General features: G+C 38.0%; 1 protein-coding gene and 1 non-coding gene across 3 annotated transcripts in view; both read right to left on the bottom strand.

Moving 5' to 3' along the window:
* IQGAP2 (IQ motif containing GTPase activating protein 2) overlaps positions 1-19,084 on the bottom strand; it is a 435,050-nt gene that overhangs the window by 111,428 nt on the left and 304,538 nt on the right. For both annotated transcript variants that reach the window (XM_066381735.1, XM_066381736.1), the window contains exon 13: positions 13,717-13,880. In XM_066381735.1, coding sequence (XP_066237832.1) covers positions 13,717-13,880 — 164 coding nt within the window. The remainder of the gene's footprint in view (positions 1-13,716; positions 13,881-19,084) is intronic.
* Positions 16,626-16,701, bottom strand: TRNAP-AGG (transfer RNA proline (anticodon AGG)). Its single transcript has one exon. It is a non-coding gene; the product is annotated as a tRNA-Pro (tRNA).

Raw genomic sequence — 19,084 nt, forward strand, 5'->3', positions numbered from 1 at the left:
TTCTTAGCTCAAGGGCTGAGCCACTGCTTGGTCAGGCAAAAGATAACAGCGCAGTAAGCTAGAGGCTATCATCACCTTGCTACAGCCCCCTGCCCTCCTCTGCTTTGGCTCCGGGGAATCCCCGCCTCCTACCTGGAGCCAGACCCGAGGAGAAGATTTAGGGAATACGGCCCCTTCTAAACCCACTGCTTTAGCCATAATAGTCAAGAATTATAAGAAAAGGGTCCTCAGGGAATTATAGGGTTACTATGTCCCTAAGGAAATTGAGGACCTTAAGTAAACTAGAATACCCCACTGTTAAGAAAATAAGTTTATAAAATTGTGTTTTTTTAGTTTACTACCCCGACCCTTATAATAACTTAATGTTATAAAGCTCTATAGGTCAAAAAGAGGGTTAGCATCTCTTTGCCAGCTGGGAAGCCACAAAATAGTAACTACATTTTGACCATTCCTTATTTTTCTCTGAAAATCAGTAGTTTATTAGGGATAGTAGTTTATAATCTCTTATTGTGAATCATACTAAATTTGTACTAATAATAAAGCATATAGAATTGTATAGTCTGTCAAATACAAAGACTTCCTTTTTGTACCAAGGATCTGTTGTTGTAAAAAAAACCAAAAAACATTTTCTATGTTAGAAATGTATATGTTATTTCAACAGTCTTTTGTTAATTCTCCTTTTCATTTGCTATTTCATAGCCTGTAATGTTAAAATTTTAGTTTAAAAATTAGGGGATATGTAATAATTCAATAATTGTTAATTGTTCAATGTTAGGTCACAAAACCCAGAGTGACAAATATTACTATTGATTAGCTTAATAGAAGAATTCTTAACATAATAAGTAGAAAAGAGAACTCTAGAGACATAAATAGGAACCTCCACCTGATTTACCACCCTATCAAACTGCAATTGTTAATCAGCTAAGTAAATAAGTACATTAGGAAAAGTACAGAGGTGCAACTGCTCGGGTTTTACTTAATATTTCCTATGGAAATGTCATAGATTAGAGCCCTCATAGTTCCAACCGAGTTAAAAGGCAGGGTGCTGATTTAAAGTGGCATAAGAACAATAGTTCAATTATAGCTGATAGTCAAGGAAGGAGAAAATAAAAAATAGTTTAAATTCTTTTTTCCAAGTGGCCTACAGAATTAGAAAGCTCAGAACCCCCTTTTCTCAGAGGAGCCTCAAGCCTGAACAGGACTGTTAGAAATCTGTACTGACAATAGGCTGCCCCACTTACAACAACTGAGACCACCTTGAGAAAATGTTTCTAATTGCCTAGCCTAAGCAGGACCCCACCACCCAAGCAAGTGAAGAAATTTTTAGACACTTTCCACCAGTTTCTGTTAGCCTGGATCAGAGAAGATACTCAGAAAAACAACCATAAGTTTATCTAAGGTGTCAGAAGTTATTCAGGATCCTCAGAAGACCCCCACAGCTTTCTTAGACTATAGAAAGCTTACAAAGTCTATACACCCCTAGACTTAGAGGAGCCAGCAGATACTAAGACAGTCAACTTAGCCTTTACATAGCATTCAGCTCTAGGAATTAGAAAAGAAATGTATTATAAGTTTTTCATTAGGTAGAAACATCGGCTGCTAAAACTAAGCATTTTGGAAGGGACGTTGCTCCTCCCTCACTCTCATGGCCATAAATAACTCTGGCCCCTAAGATGGCTGGTTAACCAAAGACGGGTAAGATTACTGAAGGCAGGAACAACTTAAGACATGCACAGTCAAAGAGGGGCCATCAGGAGAAGGCTTAAGAACCAGCAAAGATGAGTCTCAAACCCTCACCCCGGAAAATGCAGGAGACTGCTCTCCTGAAGTAGTGGTCATCATCCACTGTCCAGGCCACCTAGAGAGGAGGACTCCATAGAAACTCTCAAGAAAAACCAAGCAAGCAGCTGATGATGCTACCAATAAGGTAGCCCTAAAACCAGTGGTGTTTTAAGAAATTTCAGTAACTTTTCTAGAACCCAGGTTGCCAAAAAAAATTTTTTTTACAACCAATTCAGAAAGTCAGACTTAGAATTTAATAAAGAAAGCATAATTTCTAAGTGTTTAGTCTGTACCCAAATAAATATTAAGCAAAGTAAAGAAATTATAAAGAGAAACAGAGAGAGAACTTTCCCAGGTAAACATCTAGAAATAGATTTTACTAAAGTAATTGACAGGTAGAAAACATGAATCAGATCTTAAAGGAAACTTTAAACTTGTTTTAAACCGGTAGAAAGTAGCCTACCTTACTCCCCTTAGCCCTCCTTAGGGCGAGGTACACCCCCTACAGGGAAGAATTCACTCCTTTTGAGATAATGTTTAAGAGACTCCTTCCCTTCCTACTGAAACTCAGAGAGAAAATAAAACAACTAAATTAAATAACCACTCCTTCCTTAAGTACTTACAGCAGGTATCCCCAAACTACGGCCCCCTGAGGGCATTTATCTGGCCCCTGCCACACTTCTGGAAGGGGCATGTCTTTCATTGGTGGTCAGTGTACTGGAGTACTGTGTGTGGCGGCCCTCCAGCAGTCTGAGGGACAGTGAACTGGCCCTCTGTGTAAAAAGTTTAGGGACCCCTGAGCCTTACAGGGTCTACAGATTACTCAGCAGGCTGTCCAAAAGACTGTCTGACAGGTGATTCCAGCACTGCCAGAAGACCTAATACATCCCTTCCAGCCTACAGACTCAGTCTAAGTAAGGAAGTACACCAACCAAGGACTGACTCCCACGTAGATGGGTCCACACACCATGATCGTGACCACTCCTACTACTGCCAAGTTAAAAGGCATACTCGCCTGAGTCCACTGCAGCCGGATGAAGCTTGCAGTCCCAGAAGAGACACCCTTGTAGACAGCAGAGACTGACCCCGCCAACCCTTGTAAGCTGACCCTGAGAAGGACAGCATGCCCTGCTTCAGCCACAAATCAGAAATTGACTGGTCCACGCATGGCTAATGCCTAGAAAAACTCACTAAGGACCTCCTTTTAATTAGACTTTAGAGAGGGAGGGGAACTAAGGTCAAAGGAAAGCCAGAACAAGTTGTCTTAAAAGTTAATACATGTACTACTATAAGTCCCTTAGTTAGAAGGGAAGCTACAAGGTAATAAAAAATATATGTGTATTTACACTTAACCTATAAATACTAGCCACTTAGAGGGAGGACACCTCCAAGAGGAAGTATACTTTAAAGAAAATTACTTTATAAACAGATTAAACTCACCAATAAAAAGGCACGGAGTAGCAGAATGGATCAAAAAAGAAAATCCAACTGTATGCTGCCTAAAAGAAACTCATCTAAGTAACAAGGATAAAAACAAATTCAAAGTGAAAGGCTGGAAAACAATACTCCAAGCAAATAACATACAAAAAAAAGCAGGCGTACCAATACTTATATCTGATAATGCTGACTACAGGACAACAAAAGTACTCAGAGACAAAAATGGCCATTTCATAATGGCTAAGGGGACACTGAATCAAGAAGACATAACAATTCTTAATATATATGCACCAAACCAAGGAGCACCAAAATATATAAGACAACTACTTATTGACCTTAAAACAAAAACTGACAAAAATACAATCATACTTGGAGACCTCAATACACCGCTGACGGCTCTAGATCGGTCATCCAAACAGAGAATCAACAAAGATATAGTGGCCTTAAACAAAACACTAGAGCACCTGGATATGATAAGACATCTACAGGACATTTCATCCCAAAGTGACTGAGTATACATTTTTCTCCAATGTACATGGATCATTCTCAAGAACTGACCATATCTTGGGCCACAAAAACAACATCAGCAAATTCAGAAAAATCGAAGTTGTACCAAGCATATTTTCTGATCATAAAGCCTTGAAACTAGAATTCAACTGCAAAAAAGAGGAAAAAAATCCCACAATAATGTGGAAACTAAACAACATACTTTTAAAAAATGAATGGGTCAAAGAAGAAATAAGTGCAGAGATCAAAAGATATATACAGACAAATGAAAATGACAATACGACATATCAGAATCTATGGGATGCAGCAAATGCAGTGATAAGAGGGAAGTTCATATCACTTCAGGCATATATGAACAAACAAGAGAGAGCCCAAGTGAACCACTTAACTTCCCACCTTAAGGAACTAAAAAAAGAACAAAGACAACCCAAAACCAGCCAAAGAAAGGAGATAATAAAAATCAGAGCAGAAATAAATGAAATAGAGAACAGAAAAACTATAGAAAAAATTAATAGAACAAAGAGCTGGTTCTTTGAAAAGATCAACAAAATTGACAAACCCCTGGCAAGACTTACCAAGGAAAAAAGAGAAAGAACTCATATAAACAAAATCCAAAATGAAAGAGGAGAAATCACCACGGACACCGTAGATATACAAAGAATTATTGTAGAATACTATGAAAAACTTTATGCCACTAAATTCAACAACCTAGAAGAAATGGATAAATTCCTAGAACAATACAACCTTCCTAGACTGAGTCAAGAAGAAGCAGAAAGCCTAAACAGACCTATCAGTAGAGAAGAAATAGGAAAAACCATTAAAAACCTCCCCAAAAATAAAAGTCCAGGCCCAGACGGCAATACCAGCGAATTTTATCAAACATCCAAAGAAGACTTGGTTCCTATTCTACTCAAAGTCTTCCAAAAAATTGAAGAAGAAGCAATACTTCCAAACACATTTTATGAGGCCAACATAACCCTCATACCAAAACCAGGCAAGGATGGCACAAAAAAAGAAAACTACAGACCAATATCTCTAATGAATACAGATGCTAAAATACTAAACAAAATACTAGCAAATCGAATACAACAACATATTAAAAAAATAATACATCATGATCAAGTGGGATTCATCCCAGAATCTCAAGGATGGTTCAACATACGTAAAATGGTTAACGTAATACACCATATCAACAAAACAAAGAACAAAAACCACATGATCTTATCAATAGACGCAGAAAAGGCTTTTGATAAAATACAACACAATTTTATGTTTAAGATTCTCAACAAAATGGGTATAGAAGGAAAATATCTCAACATGATAAAGGCCATATATGATAAACCATCAGCTAACATCATCATCATATTAAATGGCACAAAACTTAAGGCTTTTCCCCTTAAATCAGGAATAAGACAGGGTTGTCCACTCTCTCCACTCTTATTTAATGTGGTGCTAGAGGTTCTAGCCAGAGCAATCAGACAACACAAAGAAATAAAAGGCATCCATATTGGAAAAGAAGAAGTAAAGGTATCACTTTTTGCAGATGATATGATCCTATACATTGAAAACCCCAAAGAATCCACAAAAAGACTACTAGAAACAATAAGCCAATTCAGTAAGGTCGCAGGATACAAAATTAACATAAAGAAGTCAATAGCCTTTCTATATGCCAACAACGAAACATTTGAGAATGAATTCAAAAGAATATTCCCCTTCACGATTGCAACAAAAAAAATAAAATACCTAGGAATAAACATAACAAAGAATGTAAAGGACTTATATAATGAAAACGATAAACCATTGTTAAGGGAAATCGAAAAAGATATAATGAGATGGGAGAATATTCCTTGTTTTTGGTTAGGAAGAATAAATATAATCAAGATGGTCATATTACCCAAAGCAATATACAAATTTAATGCAATTCCCATCAAAATTCCAATGACATTTTTTAAATAAATGGAGCAAAAAATTATCAGATTTATATGGAACTATAAAAAACCCCGAATAGCCAGAGCAATCCTAAAGAAAAAGAATGAAGCTGGGGGCATTACAATACCTGACTTCAAACTATATTATAGGGCCATGACAATCAAAACAGCATGGTATTGGCACAAAAATAGACACTCAGACCAATGGAATAGAATAGAAAACCCAGAAATAAAACCACATATATATAGTCAAAAATTTTTGATAAATGGGCCAACAACACACAATGGAGAAAAGAAATCCTCTTCAATAAATGGTGCTGGGAAAACTGGAAAGCCACATGCAAAAGAATGAAACTGGGCTACAGTCTCTCCCCCTGTACAAAAATTAACTCAAAATGGATCAAAGATCTAAACATAAGACCTGAAACAATTAAGTACATAGAAGAAGACATAGGTACTAAACTCAAAGACCTGGGTTTTAAAGAGCATTTTATGAAATTGACTCCAAAGGCAAGAGAAGTGAAGGAAAAAATTAATGAATGGGACTACATCAGACTAAGAAGTTTTTGCTCAGCAAGAGAAACTGATAACAAAATAAACAGACAGCCAACTAAATTGGAAATGATATTTTCAAACAACTGCTCAGATAAGGGCCTAATATCCAAAATATACAAAGAACTCATAAAACTCAATAACAAACAAACAATCCAATAAAAAAATGGGAAGAGGACATGAACAGACACTTCTCTCAGGAAGAAATCCAAATGGCCAACAGATATATGAAAAGATGCTCATCTTCATTAGTTATTAGAGAAATGCAAATGAAAACTGCAATGAGATACCACCTCACACCTGTTAGATTAGCTATTATTAACAAGACAGGTAATAGCAAATGTTGGAGAGGATGTGGAGAAAAAGGAACCCTCATACACTGTTGGTGGGAATGTAAAGTAGTACAACCATTATGGAAGAAAGTATGGTGGTTCCTCAGAAAATTGAAAATAGAACTACCTTATGACCCAGCAATCCCTCTACTGGGTATATAACCCCAAAACCTCAGAAACATTGATACGTAAAGACACATGCAGCCCCATGTTCATATCAGCATTGTTCACAGTGGCCAGGATATGGAAACAACCAAAAAGCCCGTCAATAGATGACTGGATAAAGAAGATGTGGCACATATACATTATGGAATACTACTCCGCCATAAGAAATGATGACATTGGATTATTTACAGCAAAATAGTGGGATCTTGATAACATTATACAGAGTGAAATAAGTAAATCAGAAAAAACCAGGAACTGCATTATTCCACACGTAGGTGGGACATAAAAGTGAAACTAAGAGACATTGATAAGAGTGTGGTGGTTACGGGGGAGAAGGGGTAGAGGGAGAGGGAAAGGGGGAGGGGGAGGGGCACAAAGAAAACTAGATAGAAGGTGACAGAGGACAATCTGACTTTGGGTGATGGGTATGCAACATAATTGAACGACAAGATAACCTGGACTTGTTATCTTTGAATATATGTATCCTGATTTACTGATGTCATCCCATTAAAAAAAATTATTAAGTGAAAAAAAAGGAAAAGAAAATTACTTATTACCAGCTTAGTTGTCACTAAAGGTAAAGGTTAAGATTTTTAAAATTAAGAGTTCTGACTGAAAGGAAATTGTAGTTTTGGTGATAAAAAGTATAAGGTATAGAAATACTTTAGAACAAAAAAGAGAGAAAGTAAGTTATTATAAAGCCAGTTATTTCTGAATAGATAAGAAAGTTCATAAAAAATAAAGGTTTATGTAAGTTGCAGAAGGTTTGTGCAAATTGTAAGAAGTTAGTATAGAGAAGAAAAATGCAAGGCAGAAAGAAATCAGTATGAGAATTTACTCTCTTCATCCCCTTGGCTCACTACATTACTTACTGCTCTTACTGGACCCCTCGTTTTGCTTATAGTAGGGGGGGTCATCATTGGTTCGTGCACTATCAACTGCCTCACGCAGTATGTACAAAAGAGAATTCAAGCCGTAAAGCTTGTAGTACTAAGGGCACACTATCAGCGTGCCAGCACATACTAGGTAGGACCCCTGACCCAATTAGCTTATAGCTACAGCTAAAGTAGGAAATTCTCATGGGCCTCAGCAAATCTAATCTTACTAGCAAAGGCAGGATGTGTTCCTTGTATATCAGCCCTGCAGATATTGCAGGAAGGTAGTTTATTATCTTAGAACAGTGTGTACTTGTATACTTTTACAAAGATATTGTACAAACGTACTGAAAACATTGTAACCTTGTAGGTTTCACCTATAAATACCCCTGTCCCCTGAGCTCATCGCTGACCATTGTGAGAGGCGTAGTAGGCTGATCACTGGCCAGTGTATAAAACCCAAATTGATTGCATCAGTTTAGGGTCCAGTTCCAGTTTGTTGCGGTTGCACCACATTATTTGTTCGAGAAAGAATAGATACTGTAAGACTTATAGTCTTAGCTCAGCCCTACCAGATTATACTCAGTTTGGATTGAGCAATACCAAAGTTCAATGGTTTGAACTAGTAAGAAGAAAAGGGGGGAATGTGACATCTTAGGACAAGTGGTGCAGGCCACCAGCCATGAAAACTGAGTACATCCAGGACATGGCTTGGAGGCAAAAGATAAACAACCATTAGAAATGTAGCAATATTTTCCACTGAACTCTATGTACCCAGATCAAGGAAGCCTCTACCCTAGAGACTTAGCCAAGAATAAGGTCAGCTAATCGCACTTCTCCCGCCCTTGTAAATGCTGCTTGCTTGCTCAGCCTAGATAGCCACCCTATAAAAAGGAGCCATTTTAGAGGCTCAGGACTGCAGTGTTCCCTTGCGTGGGTTGCCTGCAGTCCTTGCGCAGGTTTGCAATAAAACTTATAAAATTCACTTTGGGTTTGCTGTGGTCTGTCTCCTGGTATGTAACAGAATCTAAAGAACAAAATAAATGAATAAACAAAATTCAAACAGACTCATAGATACAGAGAGAGAACTGGTGGTTGCCAGAGGCAAGGGGGGTTGGGGACTGGATCAAAGACGTGAAAGGACTAAAAGCCACAAGTTGGTAGTTATAGAACAGTCACAGGGATGTAAAGTACAGCACAGGAAATACAATCATAATACTGTAATCACTATGTGTGGTGCCAGCTCGGTACTTGAAATATTGGGGGAACACTATGTAAAATATATGGTGGTCTAACCACTAAAAAGTACGTCCCAAACCAATACAGAAAAAAAGAAAAAGGGGGGAAAAACAACAGCTCAAAACCCTCCATGGGCTCTCTACTGCTTTGGAATAAATTATAAATCTTTAGTTTGGTATTCAGAGCTAACTTTCTAATTTTACTTCCCAGTAAGCCTTGCCTAGGATGCAGACACTAGCCTAGTTTCCTGCTCTGCAGTGATGTGACTGCTCCTCTTTCTGCCCCTGCCTCCAACTGGAAAGCTATTTCTTACATGTCTGCCTTAATTCTTTCCATCTCTGGAAGTCCTCAACGGACCATTCTTCCCTGATTCTCCAGCTAGTAGTTCATTTTTTAAATTTGAACTTTCAAAGAATTTTATGGTACTTTTATTATGGTACATATATATAGCTCATTTGTATATAGATACGAATTATATAAATACTTCGGCACCATGTATAATGGAGAGGAATCTTGTTTTCTCCCTTCGTTTTGCTTTTTGGGGCAACGCCAGGCCCAAAGTTTTCAGGGTCTATGGGGCACAGCTCCATGTTTACATATCTCATGGCTGAACGAATGAAAGAATAAAATCTCAGAGCATCTTAACAGCATAAAGGGTCATTAAATTCAGAGTGAGAAAGCAAGGCATTCTGTATGACATGGGACAACATCATTTTTAGTTGCCCATGTTAAAAAAAGAAAAGGAAACTAAGCTATGAATATATTCAAAGTCAATTAGAAGTTTAAAATGCCTCCATTATTTTTGTTCTTTAAACATAGTTTTTCATGGAAAATGACATTTTGTTATAAATGCCTGGTGTCTTCTGGTAGGTAAATGACTATATTTCCCTTAGTATAAGGATCAGACAGAAGACAGCAGTAGTTAAGGGCATGAAAGATTGCTGACATGCCTGTCCAGGTGGTGGCGCAGTGGATAGAGTGTTAGATTGGATGCAGAGAATCCAGGTTCTAAACCCCGACTGAGGTTGCCAGCTTGAGCACAAGGTCACTCATTTGAGCGTGGGACCATAGACATGACCCCATGGTCACTGGCTTGAGCCCAAAGGTTGCTAGCCTGAAGCCCAAGGTTGCTGGCTTGAGCAAGGGCTCACTTGTTCTGCTATAGTCCCCTCAAGGCACATATGAGAAAGCAATCAATGAACAACTAAGGTGCCACAACTGATGCTTTTCATCTCTCTCCTTTCTTGTCTGTCTGTCTCTATCTGTCCCTCTCTCTGTCTCTGTCACACAGAAAAAAAGCTGATGTGAATTTTCAAATCTGTAAGAATGTGCATTGACCAATATACTCTGTATTGACCATCAAAATAAAATAATTTTAAATGCATATTTTTGAATGTGCAGAGTTTCCTATCTCGTCGGACTTAGGTTAACAAAAAACATGCATGCAAAGACCCTTTACAGTACATGTGTGGTTATGTGAAGAATAAAAATCAGCTAAATACTAAAGCAAGCAAGAAAAAGAAGTCTAAATTAAGTTTCAAGATGACAAAAACTTCAATACACGGAACTGTTTTTTTGCAAATAAGGCCATCAACTATATTATAGTTTTATCTATAGAAAACAAGCAACAGTATTCACTTGTTAAAAGCACTTATTTTTTATGCCATAAATTACATATAGCAAAACAGAACTTTGGGTGGGGGTATAATTCATATTTCTCAAGCAAAGCCTTCCATTTAAAACCAGCTAAAAATCCACTGCCTCCAGTGAACAGGCAAAGTGTGTTAACATGCTCATTCCCCACTCTCCCCAGGAGACAAAAGGAATTTGGTGCTTACACAAGGTTATACTCAACTTTCTATTAACAAGGACCAAGAGTCCTCACCAACTTATATTTCACTGTCCTCAATCTTTGATAAAACTCAGCATCTATTCCTTGCAAATGTTATCATCAAGCCCTTTAACACTGTATACTTCGGTAAAAGCTTTATTTTATACTGACACCACCAGTAATACAGTTTTCTTCTATTATTTTCCACGGCTGGACCTCGGGACAGCAAGGCACAGAAATATCACCATAAAACACAACTGAAAGCTATCAAAACAGCACAGGTTAATAAACACAGAGACCCAATCAAATAAACAAAACCAGATTTATTTTTTTCCAGAGAAAGAGATCAGGCTGAAACAAGAAAGTTTCAAACCTAATGGGCAGAGAAAGAAAAGTGCTTAAAAATAGGAAACTAGCCAAACCAGATTTACTGCTCAGAACTGTTTTAAATCTGTTAGTAGCTGCCAATACAGTTCAAACCCCCAATTTTATTGGATGAAAGTGTCTTAATGCCTGAGATAGTCCAGTTCCCTAGGTGAATATTTAATGCTCTAATTACATGATTAAAGCTACTACTTTCACACTTAGGAAGGATGCCCAGCAGAAAGCTGGCACCCCATGCTCACTCAGAAAGACTTCCAGGTGCCCTGGAGAGGTGCTGAGGAGTTCCATCCTGATTTAGAACCCTGACAATGAAATGCTCTACTTGCACTGCCTGTCCAAGAGACATTTGCGGAGTCAGGCTTACCTCAAGGCCAAAACCCCATGTGGCTGTGGACAGAGACTATCTTATATACCTGTAAAATAGGTGCTATTATTCTCATTTTACACATGTGAAAACTGAAGCATAGAGATTTCAGTGACTTGACTAAAATCCCTAGATAATTTGTGGCAAAGCCAAGATATGAATGGTGCCTCCTGTTTCCAAAGCAAGTAACTTTTATCTTTTGTGTGTGTGTGTGTGTGTGACAGAGAGTCAGAGAGAGGGACAGACAGGGAAAGAGAGACAGGAAGGGCCAGAGATGAGAAGCATCAATTCTTCGTTGTAGTACCTTAGTTGTTCATTGATTGCTTTCTCATATGTGCCTTGACCGGGGGGCTACAGCAGACCGAGTGACCCCCTGCTCAAGCCAGCGACCTTGGGCTCAAGCAAGGCTCACACCAGATGAGTCCACGCTCAAGCTGGAGACCTTGGGGTTTTGAACTTGGGTCCTCTGCGTCTCAGTCTGATGTTCTACCCACTGCACCACCACCTGGTCAGGCTAAAGCAAGTAACTTTTATCTTAAAGTTCTAGTAATGTGCTATGTGCCAGGGCCACAGCTACATCAGGGGGACAGCAGGAGGAAGCCCACGCTTCCTGGCTTGTCCCCCTGGGATGTGGGAACTCAATGCCCTTCCCTAGAGGTAACCACGTCTGTATGCTGTTGGAGACTAGACAGTGCCAAAATATTCCTAATGATCTGAGATGTAGTTAGTGACTTTGAAGGGGGCACCTGGGAGAATTGGCTCTTTGTAGCTTGATTACCTTGTTTTTTGAAAGTTTAGAAACATTAAGAATACATGTACTCTAAAAAATTTAAAAATCCAAATGGTACAAAAACAGAGAAAAAAGAAGTCTCATACCTTCTATCTAGCTTACCTTCCAGATGGTGTCCTCTTTCAGAAAAATTTTATGCACATTAAACATACATATATGATATATGGGTGTGTATCCCATTTTCATATGCATGTGGAAGCATACATACTTAACAGACATATTAGTATTGTCCATTATAAAACCATTCATTCTTTTTCATGTATGTCACTGTATGGGTATACTGCAATTTAACCAGCCCCATCTTGATGGACATTTCAGTTGTGTTTGGTCTTTTGCTATTAAAAGAATGCTGCAATAAACATCCTTCTCCATTTGTCTTAATGCACAATAATGTTTCTGAGTAAACAGAGAATGGGACATAGCTCTACAAATAATTATTTTGGGGTAACTTTGGACTACTTAGTCTTAGCTCATTATCTGTAAGATGATGTTAATGATAGTTCATAGAGCTGTTATGAGGATGATGTGAGAATCTGCATGAAGTACCTAATATCATGCCCAGCAAATAGCAGGTGATCCACAAATGCTAGCTCTAAGTAAAGATGAATTTATTGTCTCAGATGAGGCAGTTTCTGGGTTCTAAAGACCCATATAGAGAAGATGCTCCCCTCTTTTGGGTTTGTTTAGCACCTGGGGACATGAAAGCTATGAGTGGCTAGGTCCCAGGAACATCACTCTCAGGTGACAGGTCATATAAGCCTCACCATTCAGCACAGGACCTTTCCAATAGTGGCCAGTGTCTGTCAGACTCCTCATAGTATCAGTACCAGCTCCACAGCCAGATAAAACCCTCTGCTCTTTATTAGGACTTTGGCCAGGTCAGTTTCCTTCTATGCCCAGAACAAACCACATTGGTATCCATGACCTGCCTACATCCTCCTGCTTTCCAGCCACCTACGCAACTCTTCATTACCTTTCAGGTGCAGCTCTTATTCTCTCTCTACTCCAACTTCTCTTAGGTTTCTAATCCACAACAATCCCAACCATCTTTGAATCAATCTGTGCACTTTGCCACATTCCTAGTTCTATCTACTATTATTTAACTACTCTATGCTATGAGAGAATGCCTACGGCCTCAATACATTTTAAGCCTTGAGGATGAGGACAGAAAACATTTAGATGGTGTCATGTGTTCCTTGGGTCTCCTTTTCTCCTACCAGGTGCTATAAACTGCACTATGCACACAGTAGGTGCTCATAAAGATCCAATAACTTGTGCTCTGTACAAAGCTCACAACTGAGTTTTTAGTAAAAGAGTGGAAGCAGCAATTGGCTCTGGAATTAGCCGGCTTCTCCCTAATGTTTGCTGCCAGGGGAATAACAGCCTGATACCTTCCATTCTAACTCACAGGCAACTGCTAGAACAAGAAGCTCATAAGCCTTAGGACAAAAAGGGGCAAAATATTCTCTCTTCCTCCTTTTCCCTCACCCAAAATGCAAATTTGAAAGAAACAAACTTACTAACACTTACCATCACTTTCTGTGATTTAGCATGGTATAAGACATCCTGGTAGTGCTGGGCATGGTCTGGGTCCACATCTTTAATCTTAGCAGTCGGTAACTGCAGACTTTCTAGAGTCTTTAAAGGATTCCCTTCATCAATAGCTTCATTGATGTAACCAACAGCCACAATTCCTAGGAAATAAAGAGAGTTTTTCTTTTAAGTCATAGTGCTTTATAAGTTCTCCAGCATAAGTAATTCAAAGATTGAGTTAGAAAGTAGGAAATCTACATAAAAAACTCTAAGAGCTAATAAGTATAGCTAAGGCTGTAAGAGATAAGGTCAATGTATAAAATTCAGTTATATCCCTATACATTTGCAAACTGCAATCTGGAATGAAATTAAAGGGAAAATCCATTTAAAATAGATTCCAATTACAAATACATTATAATTACAAAAAGAATAGTTAGGAATACATTTAACAAAAGAAGTATAAGACATGTATACTGACAACTATGAAATACCATAAAAAAAAATTAAAGATGACCTAAAGAAATGGAAAAATCATCTCATGTTTATGGACCAGAAGACTTAATATTGTTTAGATGGAAATATTCAATGTAACCACTAACAAAAACCCAGCTACCTATTACTTTTAACAGAAATTGCCAAGCTGATTCTAAAACTCATAAGGAAACGCAAGAGACCAAGAATAAAAAATGCAATGTTGAATAAAAGGAGAACAAAGTTGGAAAACTCTTCCAAATTTTGAAATTTACTGCAAAGCTACAGTTAATACCACATGGTACTAGCATAAGGATAGAGCCACAAATCAACAGAATAGAATGTAAAATTCAGAAATAAACTGTTAACAGTTGTAGTCAGTTGATTTTTGTTTGTTTGTTTGTTTTTTATGTGCCTTGACCGCGGGCCTTCAGCAGACCAAGTAACCCCTTGCTTGAGCCAGCGATGTTGGACTCAACTAGATGAGCCCTCGCTCAAGCTGGCGCCCTCAGGGTCTCAAACCTGGGTCTTCCGCATCCCAGTCCGACGCTCTATCCACTGCGCCACCGCCTGGTCAGGCGTCAGTTGATTTTTGACAAGATTGCCAAGACAAATCAACAGGTAAATAACAAATGACATAATATATATAATACATTATATATATATACATATACATATATATATGATATAAACAGGTCTTTATAACAAATGACACAGGGACAACTGGATATCCACATGCATTAGAATAAAGTTGAATTCCTTATATCACTCTGTACGCAAAAAGTAACTCAAATGGATCACAGACCTAGAATAAAAGCATGAACTATAAAACTCTTGAGAGAAAGCATAGGAGTAAATCTCTGTGGCCTTAAGATAGGCATTACGTTTTAGCTATGACACCAAAAACACAAACAACAAAACAAAATATTAAATACATGGAATGCTGTAAAAATGAAATCTTTTGTGCTTCAAAGGACACCATCAAAGAAAATGAAGACAACCTAAGGAATGGGACAAAATACTTGCAAGCCTAGTATCTGATATACTGCATACCTTGTATGCAAATATGCCAAATATAATAAACTCTTACTTCAATATATAAAGAATTCAAAAATAAAAAAAGAGAAAACCCAATTTAAAATAGGTAAAGAACTTGAGTAGATATTTCTTTAAAGAAAGTATACAGTGGCTAATAAGCATATGAAAAGATGTTCAATACCATTAGTTATTAAGAAAACGCAAATCCAAATCCCAGTGAGTTAGTTACCACTTCATACCCACTAGGATGGTTATAATAAAGAAAAAAATAGTAAGTGGTGTGAAGATGTGGTAAAATTGGAACACATATTAATGGTGAAAATGGAAAATAACTGGTACAGTCACCTTGGTAAACAGGCAGTTCCTTAAAATATTAAACATGGAATTACCATATGATCCAGCAATTCCACTTCTTGGTATGGACTCAAGGGAACTGAAACCGTATGTTCACATAAAAGTTTACACACAAATGTTTACAGAAGCAATATTCATAAGCTAAAAGCAGAATGAACCCAGATACCCGTCTACTGATGAATAGCTAAACATAACGTACATCCACAGAATATAATATAATTTGACCTAGAAGAGAATATGAAGTATATTAATACATGATTAAATATGGATTAACCTTGAAAATGTTATGGTAAGTGAAAAAAACCTGACACAAAAGGCCATGTACTACATGATTCTATTTATATGAAATGTCAAGAACAGGAAAATCCAGAGAAACACAGTAGACTAGTGGCTGACGGGATGGGAGCGAGGGAAAACAGGAGTGGCTGCTAATGGGTATAAGTTCCTTTTTAGGGCGATGAAAATGTTCTCTATTTCGACAGTGGTGAGAAAGCAAATGGGAACAAAGCAGGTGGAGGTTCATACGCGCCTTCTCCCAGCACCACATTGGAGCCGCAGTTATGCGCAGAACAATCTACCTGAATAACAATCTGGAGACAGCAACTGTTGTACAACTTTTATATACATAAAAACTACCATAAAAAAACAATAAAAAGGTAAGTTTTATGGTGTATGTAATTGATCTCAACGAAGCTGCTGTAAAGGGAGATAACTTTACATATAGGTAGCAGCAGGGATGCTAATTTATTTAAAAAAATTTTTTTTCTCTGAAGTGAGAAGCGGGGAGGCAGATGGACAGACTCCTGCATGCACCTGACCAGGATCCACTGGCACGCTCACTAGGGGGCGATGCTCTGCCCATCTAGGGCATTGCACTGATGTGACTGGAGCCATTCTAGCACCTGAGACAGAGGCCATGGAGCCATCCTCAGCACCTTGGGCCAACTTTGTTCTAATGGAACCTTTGCTGTGGGAGGGGAAGAGAGAGACAGAGAGGAAGGAGAGGGTGAAGGGTGGAGAAGCAGATGGACGCTTCTCCAGTGTGCCCTGGCCAGGAATCAAACCTGGGACTTCCACACCCTGGGCCGACACTCTACCACTGAGCCAACCGGCCAGGGCAGGGATGTTAATTTCTAATGCAGCCCTCACTCAGATGCTGGATGATGGAACCCCACAATAGCAGAACTGGAGAAATTTCACACAGAGGAAAAAAACCCTAAAATGCAAAAAGGTTTGTATATACATTCTATCATTTGGATTACTCTGCTTCACTGCTCTGTAAAAAAATGTCAAAACAGAAAGAGTTCAAAAAGCAAACAATTCCCTACAATGTGAGTAGAGCAAATTTCTAGGTCAACAGCCTAACAACATCCAATGAAATGTTCTGTGAAGATGTAAATGTTCTGTATTGGGCTTTCCAATATAGTAGTCACTGGCCATATGTAACTATTGAGCAATTAAAATGTGGCTAGTATAAGTAAAAAACATAATTTGAAAATTTTTAAATTTTAATTAAAATACCTACATGTTTCTGGGAAATATAGGAAAGCTTCATAGAAATGTACATAGTCATGGATGTTTTAGGATTTTTTTTTTTTTTTTTTTTTTTTACAGAGACAGAGAGAGTCAGAGAGAGGGACAGACAGGAACAGAGAGATGAGAAACATCAATTATCAGTTTTTCGTTGCGACACCTTAGTTGTTCATTGACCATGGGCCTTCAGCAGACCGAGTAACCCCTTGTTTAAGCCAGTGACCTTGGGTCCAAGCTGGTGAGCTTTGTTCAAATCAGATGAGCTCGCGCTCAAACTGGTGACCTCGGGGTCTCAAACCTGGGTCCTTCCGCATCCCAGTCCGACACTCTATCCACTGCACCACCGTCTGGTCAGACTGTTTTATGATATTCTTAAGGTTAAAGTATGGCTAGTTAATATCATTATTTGTCTCTCTAACACTATTTGGTAAGATAACACCTGGTGCCCTAAATCATGGAGGCAGGAGAGGAAGAATAAGCATATCAATCAGTTTAATCCATCTGTCCACACCTCTTAGGACATAAACGATAAGGTGCAGGAATGGAAAGTACAGAAACTAAGCGATAAAATTTGAAAAGTTTTTTTCTAGCAAAAAGGATCCATTTGGACGCCATTTCTCAATACCACCTTATTATTAAAAATAAACTATCAACCAGTTATAAAAAACTACAGTGTATGAACAAATATGTATATATACATGAATATATATGTATATAAATAACATAAGGCTTTTGATTCCCAGGTTAGTGCTGTTGGACAAGAACTACTAAAAAATCTTAAACATCAACAAGCAGTAAGCTTACAAAGGAAACATTCCTATAGCCAAACTCATTACTTCTCATTTTGCCAGTTATTTTTCATCAAAAACAATCATATTCACTTTACAAATGTGATATACTATGAAACAGAATAAGTACTATTAATTTTTAAGAAGTATTTGCATCTTGATATTGAAATTAAGGTAAAATATTTAGTTAAGTATCTCCCAAATAGATGACTCCATTATTACCACCTTGCAAAGAATGAAAAGATTTATCTAGAGGAGGGAAGGGACAATCTAAAATGACTAAAAATTATTTCCGATTATAGTACTTATATATGTTTGAAGAAAAAGGAAAAGTACTTCTCTTCATGCAGGTTACATTATCTCCAAACATTGTAAGAACTTGGGAAAGTCTACTTACTATCCACATACAAGAAACCATCATTTTACCTTGCAGTAGTTGTAAAGAGAGAGCATGGAATACTTTATTTCATTCTCTACTCCCTTGAGTAGATTGTTCTAAATACTTTTAAATGCCCTATACAAAATGGATCTTAACAAAACTATGGGAAATATGTGTTCCCATTGGCTACTCACCTGGGCATGAGTGCATTCCAGCTGACTAGATTGAAACCATCTGCTTTAGTTTTGTTTGGCATGTTTCTCAGGACACAAGCTTAGGTCATAATAAATGACCTCATAAGAGCTGAATGACCTACCCAGAAGTTCCCTGGGTGCATCTGCATCATTTCCTTTGTTTATAGGTCAGTGTGTGAAACTACTATATATCATTTTAGTTCAGTGAGAGAGTAGGCATTCTCTTAGAGGTTGTGTATTTGAGACAGCAGAGGTGGTAACCTACAAAGAATGGTACCTACCAAATGTGAAAAGCAATAATTCAAAGAAAGAAAACTTCCCTGTCTAGGCTACACAGTTAAAATAATGTCTCTCTGTGGCTCTACTGGGAAAAGCGAACTTTCCAGTGAGAAATCAAGAGCATTCAAGTCTAAGAAAATGCATTTAGCAGCTTCTCCATTAAATTCATCTTCCACATTTATCATTTCTTATTAGCTGCACACCATGGCCACACCACAAGTGGGACAGATGATTAGACCTGGAGCACATGGCAAGGGTGGGGTGGGAAGAGTAATATACTTTCAAGATGTCCATAAAGCCAGACCAGGTGGTGGTGCAGTGGACAGAAC

The sequence above is a fragment of the Saccopteryx leptura genome, chromosome 4, assembly GCF_036850995.1.
Source record: "Saccopteryx leptura isolate mSacLep1 chromosome 4, mSacLep1_pri_phased_curated, whole genome shotgun sequence".
In the NCBI taxonomy this organism is placed as follows: domain Eukaryota; kingdom Metazoa; phylum Chordata; class Mammalia; order Chiroptera; family Emballonuridae; genus Saccopteryx; species Saccopteryx leptura.